The 9,606-nt window shown below is 48.9% G+C and overlaps 1 protein-coding gene across 4 annotated transcripts in view; it reads right to left on the bottom strand.

Annotated features, from left to right (window-relative positions):
- tfap4 (transcription factor AP-4 (activating enhancer binding protein 4)) overlaps positions 1-6,912 on the bottom strand; it is a 10,535-nt gene extending 3,623 nt beyond the window's left edge. For 3 of the 4 annotated variants that reach the window (XR_011984720.1, XR_011984721.1, XM_023810763.2), the window contains exons 1-7: positions 6,264-6,912; positions 2,035-2,200; positions 1,571-1,669; positions 1,229-1,399; positions 918-1,073; positions 525-692; positions 1-96 (exon numbers count right to left, since the gene is read on the bottom strand). The exon at positions 1-96 is cut by the window's left edge. Coding sequence is in view for 2 of the 4 variants with exons in the window: in XM_023810763.2 (XP_023666531.1) it covers positions 1-96; positions 525-692; positions 918-1,073; positions 1,229-1,399; positions 1,571-1,669; positions 2,035-2,200; positions 6,264-6,352 (945 nt within the window). In the remaining 2 variants the exon portion in view is untranslated. Of the gene's footprint in view, positions 97-524; positions 693-917; positions 1,074-1,228; positions 1,400-1,570; positions 1,670-2,034; positions 2,201-4,214; positions 5,200-6,263 lie in introns of those variants that run through there. The other variant, XM_023810764.2, reaches the window with a different exon arrangement.
- Between the last annotated feature and the right edge of the window lie 2,694 nt (positions 6,913-9,606).

The raw sequence follows: 9,606 nt of genomic DNA, 5'->3' as shown, positions 1-9,606 counted from the left end.
CTGCGGGACGCGGCCGGGGGTGACAATGACAGCTCGCCGTTGCTCCTCCTCCGCCACCGAGGCCTTGTCCTGCGTCCCCTCGATGTGCTGGATGGCCTAGAACCGAGAACCGAGAACCGGTCAGGAAGGCAGAGCGCCACCTGCTGCTCACATATTCATATGTCAGGCAGAAGAAAATAAACCTTTCCCTTCTGTTTTGCTACGATCTGCCACATTGGTCCACGACATTTACTTGATACTTGTTATCCAAAGCAAGTTACAGTAGAGCTGGGTCCCCCAGCTCCAGTCCTGGAGGGTCAGTCTGCGACATAGTTTGCAGATTTCCGTGCTCAACACACCTTATTCAGCTCACCAGCTGACTGACAGATTTAATAGGTGTGTCTGAGCAGGGAAATCCGTGTCGCGAACCGGAATTCCGGGACTGGAACTGGGGAACCCTGCAATAAAGGGCTTTGAACCAATGACCTTCTTGGTGAGCTATCTGCTAGCCTTTCAACAGGCAGCAGAGGGTTCAGCTCTCACACCTGCACAATGGTGTCCAGGTTCTGCCGTGACGTGGACGCTGTGTTGATGACAGAGGTCGGGCCCATTGTAACCACGGTTACATGATGGGGCAGTGGAGGCAACGTGGGAGCGGGGACAATAACAGTGGCGTGGTGAGTGGGGGCCGGAGGGGTCGGAGGGGTCAGCACCTGCAGGAAGCAGAGGGGGCCGGGAGACATGTTGGCGCACACCCAGGTAAGCTTCTATGTAACGACACACCTATAAGGTCACATAAGAGGATCCACAACCCAATTAGCTGTCAGCAACCAACAGATCTGACGCCCTCTAGTGGGTCAGAATGTCACTGCAGGCACTCCTATTCTGCAAGGCACTCAGAATGTGACCGGTGCTGCGCTTGTCGATGTGCGTCTAACCTGTGGGCTGCAAGGGGGCAGTTCCCTCTCTAGCTGCTCGTGCTGCTGCTGCAGCCGGAGAAGCGTCTGCGTCTGTGTCTGCATGTGCTGCTCCTGCACCTGCTGGGCGATCACCTTCAGCTTCTCAGGGTACAGGTGAGCATCGAGGGAGCGGATCTGGAAGGACGGGGGTTTAATGACAGGGACGGTGAAACATTGGCCTTAGCTGTACGGGTTAGCATTAGCGTTAAAATTAGCGTTAAATTTAGCGTTAAAATTAGCGTCAGCTATACAGGTTACAGGCTTCACTTCTGGGGCCCTGGCTGCCTCACCTGCTCCTCCAGCATCATACGCACTGAGCGCTCCTTGTCCAGCTGCTGCCGGAGCTCGATCATCTCCCTGCGCAGGTCCTCCGCCTTCTCCTCCTCCAGGATGTCAGGAGAGCCGATGCCCTCGTCCTTTTCTTCGGCGCGCCTCCTCTTGGGGGACGAACCGCTAAATTCCTGGCCAAAAAAAAAATAAGGGAAGGAGGGAGCGAATGATACGGCAGACCTGCAGAGGGCAGCACTGAGGAATGTGGAGTGTCATCTAACAGAACACGGCCCAGCGAGCGAGACTGACGAGTACCGGGTTGCTGGCGGAGAAGCTCGGAGAGGCCTTGAACCCAGACGTACCTGGATGAAGCGCTTCAGCTGAGTGTTCTGCTGCAGGAGCCGCGTCTTCTCCTGCTCCAGAGAAAAGATGTACTCCGCAGTCTGCTGGAGGATGGCTGCCTGCGAGCGCGGCGGAGGGGAGAGACGGATCACTGCCAACTTACTGACCCAGAACAAGCAATGATAGCCAGGTTTTCAGTGTCAATGGCAAAGCAAATACATCTGTGTTTTGACCCTGTGCTGTTTTTTTTTTTTTTTTTTAAAAACAATAATACATTAAAATGTGTGCATTAAATTTGTGATTTTGTTTTATTTATTTATAAAGTTGCATGTTGTAGAACCACTGTGCCACAGAAAAAGAACAGCTGTATAAATCACTGGAGCAAAACTGCCACGACGAACTTGTTTGTGAACGTTTGAGCAAAATTGTACGAACAAAAAAAACCTTTATTGCGCCAGTGATGTTCCACCACCTGCGCACCCACCTTGCTGAGCTTCTCCCCGTCGCTGTGCGGGATCAGAGTCTTCAGCGACTGGAAGCCAGCGTTGATGCTCTGCATGCGGCGGCGCTCGTTGCTATTGGCGATCTCGCGGCGAATCCGCCGCTCCTGGTCACGCGCTGTCTCCGGGGTGAGCGGGATGTTCGCCAGACTGGGGAATGAAAGGACGCACCAATCAGATCGGACCAAATTAGAGCCGGATGGTGGGATGCGTCAGTGACATCCAATAGGAACAGCGCAGGATGCGTCAGTGACATCCAATAGGAACAGCGCAGGATGCGTCAGTGACATCCAATAGGAACTGCGCAGGATGCGTGGTCCGGAACATCACAGGAACCGGGCACAAAAACCCACAGGAGAATTTAACATCAAACACTCCTGTAAGTGTGTGGATAACAACCAGAGGTGGAAATTTCAGGCCAAGAAAAAGTCCAGACCAAGATTTTGTCCCAACCCACCAGCTGAGTACTCTGTGACTGTGACTCTTCATACTCAACTAGTGGGTTGAAACAAAATTTTGGTCTGGAATTTTACTTTCTGGACCTGAACTTTCCAGCTCTGGTAATAATGTTCAATGCAGCGCGCAAAATTTCAAATTGATTTGCCACTAAAACACAAAATTGCCGGAAAACAGCCCTATTTCCTAACATTACACAGAACATCGGAGGCCGTGCAGCCGTGCAGAAGGACTCGGTGGCACGAATCCAGAGTGCAGGCAGGCAGACTGAAGAACAAGGGGCCGCATCCGCGCGCGGAGTTCACTGCAGGTCGCGAGTTTGCTGTATCAACAGAAACAGTCGGAAGCCTAAAAGAATCGGATAACATTCCTGGCGAAGCGGCCGGGCCAGATTCCTGCTGTTCCGCGCCTCGCGTTGACACCGTGCCGCGCGGTCGAGACCTCGCAGCCTACTGGGCGACGGCGTGTTAAGTGATTCTCACATCAGGTCTCCTCCTTCTGTGTAAAAGCCAAGGATCCGGCTGCCGCCGTTTGGACGGGAAGGCGGCGCTCCAGCCAACGTCGTGGCGGTAGCTTATAATCTAAAAAAGTCTATGTTACGTGCTGCTAGTGTTTCAGATTAAAATGGATGCAAGGAGGAGGTGCAGGCCCTCTGCTGGCCGTCGTGTGCAACTTCACGGCGGAAAGGGGAGCTGAGCCCATACCGCTGACTGAACGAAGGACCCACGGTTTGTATACAAACCCAGGATAGCTGGTTCTCAATGGGAGTTCTACAGAACGCCACTATCTGTGTGTGCAAATGGACAGATAGTGACTTTGTGACTTGGTACCATCCACATGTAACCGTTTGTGTGACAGGGAAGAACAACACGAGAGACAGCACTGACACAGACTGGGCGTCTGGGTACAGCTGGACCTGGGCTTGTTCCCGGACTAAACGAGCAGACAGTCAGGCTTCAATTACAGCAGTAACCATATTCCATCTGATACCCGACACTGGGGAAACTGAATTATTTGTGAATGATTGTTACATTAATAACAAAACCGAAGGAGAATAAAATTAATACCAGGCCAGGCTACGGGGCCTTAAATCCCGGACCTGCATGGTGAAAGTGTGGTAAAGAAATGAGTAAAAGAGGCCAGCTGCTGCCCCGGAGATCGGGCCGTAGCGCTCAGGCATGGCCTCATTCTGAACGCTCCCACCTGGTCCCAGGCACTCAGGAAGAACAACTGAACACATTATGGGGGGGGAGGCAGGGGGAGTCAGAGAGGAACTTTAAAATTTCCATTACCCGAGGAAAGCAATGAATCCCAAATTCCATGAAGTAGGAAAGGTCAGTTATATTGACTTTCAGGGTTTTCCAGACCGATGTCTTTACTGCTGATAATATTCGTAGGCGTGTTCAAATTGCGGGAACTTTCGCTTCGCGTTTCGGTGATATCAGCTAATGCTCCATTAACGCACCGCCAACATTAACACGCCTCCCGCTGCTCGTCCAGTACAGCCCCCACCCCCCCGGCCCGCCCCCCCGAGGCGCACACACAAGCACGGGCCAAAGCTGAATATCGAGAGGAAGCCCGCACATCGGTGGGCGGGAGAGCCTGCAAGCTCCCCAAACACGGAGCAGGATTCAAACCACCCCCCACCCTGGAGGGGGAGGGGCCTCTGCCATCCAAAATAAGTCTGCAGCCGATGAATACGACTCACCCAGTGGGCTCAGGTGTGGCAGACAGACTCGTGCTGACGTCGCCTTTACGAAAAGTCTCAGCAACACAGAACCGCTACCAGGAGACACAACAGGCACAAACTGCAGCCGTACTCCTTAGCTAAACATCACACTTGACTCTTATTAAGTTGTCTTGGTGATGCATGACTGAATTCGAACCCTAAAAGCGGCTGACTAGCTGGATTCAAACCAGAAACCTTCAGCAGCGGACCCTATGCCCTCTGGCCCTGCTCCTGGCTGCGGCTTCTCGTTTGGGTCTGAGGTTGCGGCCTCAAAGCGCGGAGTAGGTGCATCCTGTGGGCCGTCAAATAACCTGACTAGCCTGCCTAAAGTACACTGACCACATGCAATCCCATCTGCTTCCTTCAGAGCAATGGCTGGCCAGTCACACTGCTATGCATTAATAACTAACAAAACAGATTTGGCTGGAAATCTGCAGCGGACCTGTTCGGCTCACGGGAAAACAGCAAGCAAGGCACACCACTTCACCGTCTTGCTGTTTTCAACCAGAATTTTAACTCTGCCAGGATTCAAGGATAAGGCAAGAAAGTCTGGATTGCTTTTAAAGACCCACAAACATGGACATGATAAGATCTGACAACAGAATTCACGCCATCTCATCATGCATCCTTTTAAATAAGCTGTCACCAACATTATTTCTAGTCACCAGTATGTTAGTCTGTTCCGTTTTGGATATCAAAGTAAAGTACAAACTTTAAATGAAGCACTTAATACGTGTCACTGCAGAAAGTGTTCATGCTTCAAGAAATCCACCGAAAGCTACAACCCGAAACTGTTGCCAGAGTATTAAGTTATTTTTTCGCCGTTAAAGCACACACGTTCAGGGTACATCCACATGATCGGCGCGGACTATACACGTTCCTCCTGCACAGTGACAGCTGTTCGCGCATTTTCTGTGCTATAGTGACAGCGAAGCACAGCCCTCAGCGCAGCCTGGTCGGTCCGATGGAAGAACCACATTTCCCAGAATGCTCGCTGTCTGTGGGCCTCCCACCCCGCCCTCCCCTCCGCCTCCCTGTCTAGCAGGGGTTGCGGACGCTTAGACAGGCCTGCTCGTTTATACACACCCCCTTTTATGAAAAAGACAACTTAATATATCTCCATTCGTCGGCACAGAGCATTCTTTAGTGCCGATCCTCATTTCAGAATGTGGTCGTTTACTCGACAGCTTCCCAGAAACGATCTAGTGAAATGCCCCAGCCGAGCGCTCCGCCATTAAAACAATGCGACTCCGCTTCCTCTACGCCTGTCCATGCGGCAGCATGGCAGAGCTACGGACATAATAGACGCAGCGCAATTCGGCGTGCAAAGTGCTGAAATGTGACCTTCGACGTCCATGTTAGCCTGGGTTTTAAAAGAGGTTCGGTTTCGATCAGATTTCCCCCTTAGCACGCGTTTGATTCGAGGGGGAAACGCGACCGTGGCATAAGGAGGAAGACGACGCCAGATCGTTTACTACTTCAGCACACGCCACAAGCATGGCCGCACTGCCCACAATAACTTCACAGCGCGTAACTAACGTAGCAGACCGCACAGGATACATGTCGCTCTGCTGCAACACTCCATCATCTCAAAGGAAGAATGTGATCTAATCACCAACGAAAAATTAATAAAAAATAATCTATAATTGTTTATATAAAGAAAAACAACAGCCGCCTCCGACTAGTCTTACAACAGAACAGCAGCGTGGAGTGCCTTAAACCACGTGGTTTATGTTTGCTGGACACAAAATGTATCGATTTCACAAAAAAATTGACTAAGTAACAATAACATGATACACCCCCGTATTTGCTACATAGGACCCATTGCATTATTTGTACAAATAAATCAATCTTAATCAAGGCAATAACTGTCCCGCTCATGGGGTATCGTTCGTGTACACAATAACATACAAATGAAATCAAGCATGTTGTCTCACCGCTTTCGCGTTGCAGACACCAAAGGCTTAACAGTTCATTAAAGAAAAAACACCCATTTGTGAAATATGCAATTAGTCGGCGCATACACACCTACAGAGACCCCCGATCACCTCTTTTTCCGTTTTTCTGAAATGTTGCAATGAGGGCACCTTCGGAGCTGGCACCATGAAATACTCCATGCTTTTTTCTCCAGTTTTGTGTCCTCGATTCCTCCTTTCTAATTTTTTGTATTTCTTTAGGTGCGTTTCAGTCGCGTGGAAACGCCCGCATATACACAGTGAATGATTTTTACTTATAAAAATATTATAATTTTGCTTGTCTGTGCATATGTATGAAGTCCACGGAGTTGTAATGTTACTCTACTCCCAGCTGATGGGGTTTCCTCGGTGTGTGTGTGTGGCGCTCTCTGTCTCTCTCCCTCCCTCCCGCTCGATCTCTCTCTCCTCTCTCTCCCTTTCCGCATGTACGCCTATGTGTGTATTTGCAGCTGATCGGATGTCTTTCAAGGCGGGAAACAGCTGGTCGGTATCACGCAGCTCACTACGAAAAAGCCTCCTTCCGCAGAAAGAGGAATTGCATGTAAACAAAGGGGTGCTTAAATCCAACCTTCTATTACAAGATTTACAGACCATAGCAAGCAGTTATAAAATTGAAACTGCAACGTAACAGAAGTCATTACAGCAACGCAATACACAGCCTCGCGTTAATCTCAATCATATGTTACTAGCTAGCTAAAAGAACTGAATGCTTGTTGTTCAGGAAGACACGCTTTTTTTCTATATACTGTCGACTGCTTCATTTCCCTTTTTCTACTCCAGTGAGCAGAAATGTGAATGGTAGCGTGGTGCAAGCCCGTGCAAGGGCGCGAGCTCTGATCTACAGTCGCCACTATGAAGTGAAGCAGCGGGATCAGCTGACGAGTTGGCAGGGGTTGCAAAAACAGCAACGCGTCGGGGAGGTGGCGGGGTAGCGAGGGGGGAGGGGGACGCGGAGAGAGGCTGACATTGAAACAGCTGAACTTGTGCACCATTTTGGGAATATGGAAGTAGGAGGAGAAAAAGACGGAGTTACCTAATCGCCACTCATGCCTTGCTGGAACGAACGAAGCGCGTACTAGATAAACAGAAACAAAATGGTAGCAGTGAACATGCACCCGGAAAGGTTTCAAAGGGTTTATAGAGAAAGCAATGTGCGCGACACGATCATAATCGGCGAACATAAATGCAACGAAATTGAACATTCCTTGACTGTGTTTTCAGAACTATAACAACACATTGTCTATTTCCTTACATTTGTAAGAAATGAAATAGGACATTTGACATAATAATTTAATAACATTGCAGATATGTTACGTGTGCCCGTACTTTCTGCATGTGGGATTGTTTATAAAAACAGCACACACATCTCGGACGCATCCAAATATACATTTATATTAAATACCAGTTTTAGCATGTCTGTGGTATCTTAGAATATAATCGTGTGAAACAATAAATGAAGTTGCACGTCTCTTAAGGGTGGTGTCTCGTCATTTCAGAGGGTCGTCTGAAGACACGGGAGGTGAGCGTTTGGGAGCCCCAAAACCGGTATCAAGGGGGGTCAGATACTGCTCTCGGCGTCCAGCTACGAAGATTCTTATGAGCGATGCCTAATCTGCCCTCCTTCGTAATACTTTGATAAAACTTCTACCGCAAAAAAGTAAAAGAGTGCGTTACTCTCAACAACAGAACGAGATCAATTTAAATGCATTAAGTACATCCGCATAAAATAGCGTTAGACAATGACTGTGCGACCTGCTCCGTCCGAGCACCTCAAATCTCTAAACGCGGCCATCTGCGTCCGCCACTCGCAGAGGAGCAACGACACCAGAGGGGGCGCTATGACTCTCTGAGCTTCACGCGGACGCCTTGGCGCGTGCTCCCTGTCCCCTGAAATCTTAACTTTGTCACGGCTCCTCTCGCCGTCTTCCAACTGATCTTCTCCATCGTCGAAACGGCCATTCCCCAAACAACGGCCTCAGCATTTTGGCGCATTTAGCTGGGTTAACTGAACACGTATGAACCCGCTATGACTTTGACGTAACTCTCGCAGGGAGCTTGTCCTCCTGCGGTGCAAAACACGTGGGTTCGTCTGTTACGCAGCAGAGTTTTTGTTTGTATAGACAAAACGCATGTTTGCTTCTATAGGCTGAATGCCTTACAGCAACATAAAGCTCTCCCACATGAGCTATGAGCTTTTCACAACCCCCACTGTCATTTGCTGTTCTGCTCTGAGGGCGCCATCATCTCCAACCACGTACTGGCCTCTGCGTGTGTGTCTGGTGGTTGACCGTTCTCAGTCTTTGGCTCAGCGACATAATGGACTTTCTTGCATTTGGCCTTTCCGCTACTGGCTTCTCCCGAGATAAAGTACTGTCACCCTGTACCATTCTGGCCGCCGGACACCAGCACTGTGTTTATGAGATATTCACCAGCTGAGGGTCTCCTTGCAACAGAGAGCGCTGGGGAGTTCAGAGACCCCATGTAAGACACCTGTAGTGCTTTACTGCATCGTGATGTGGGTGCGATGGACAGAAAGGGTGTTGCTGAGTGTGTTTTTGTTCCGACACCCGCCTCTGTATAAGAAAACCATGAAATATTTTATGCACAAACCATTCTTCCGCATCAACTTTTACTGCAATATGTCAGGGTCTGATTCATTAAACTATTCACCTCAGCTATTGTCGTTGTGCAAAATGAGTCTCTCTGCATTGCTGTATTGTAGCAGTGTTTACAGTAACAGAGTAGCAGTAACTTTCTGACACACATCTGTGCCCTAAACCACCATTGACGATTTTATTGTAACTATTGATGCATTCATGATTAATATGTGTAATTAAAGCAAAACCAAGATAAAAATCGCTCTTCCGCCATAAACCTCAATCCACACCGTTATACGGCGTGAGAACAGCGTTGTCGCTATTATGCCATCTGGTGGCCAAACGGCGTTACTACGCGCGTTCATGAGCGTTAATATTCATATATGTTTTTCATTTCGCTTGACAATTCAAATGCCACAAGATATAAAACCAAAAGGTGTAGATGTGTGATTTAGGTCTGGCTAGTATCTGCCCTAGGATTATGCAGAGTATAGATCGCTCATTTCTCTCACTAAGATCCATCAATCTGCATTGCACTGAACCTCACAAACTGTGATGATTACAGTACAATCTTTGCGGATAAGATTGCCCACCCCTGCCGTGGCGGAGCTAGACTTTTATTTAAGGGGGGGCCAAAGGGTGAGCAAGGGTTTCTCAGAGGGGTCCATCTAAATATGATAAATGAAGGAATTTTTTTATTTATTTAAATAGATTAATTTAATTAATTAATCTAGGCAGCTAATTAAACCCTCACATTACAGTATAGTGAAATATGACATGCATAGCCTGCTTACATGC

This window comes from Paramormyrops kingsleyae, chromosome 22, assembly GCF_048594095.1.
Source record: "Paramormyrops kingsleyae isolate MSU_618 chromosome 22, PKINGS_0.4, whole genome shotgun sequence".
NCBI lineage: Eukaryota > Metazoa > Chordata > Actinopteri > Osteoglossiformes > Mormyridae > Paramormyrops > Paramormyrops kingsleyae.
Note: the sequence above shows the minus strand (reverse complement) of the source record. Positions and strands in the feature narration are given on the sequence as shown.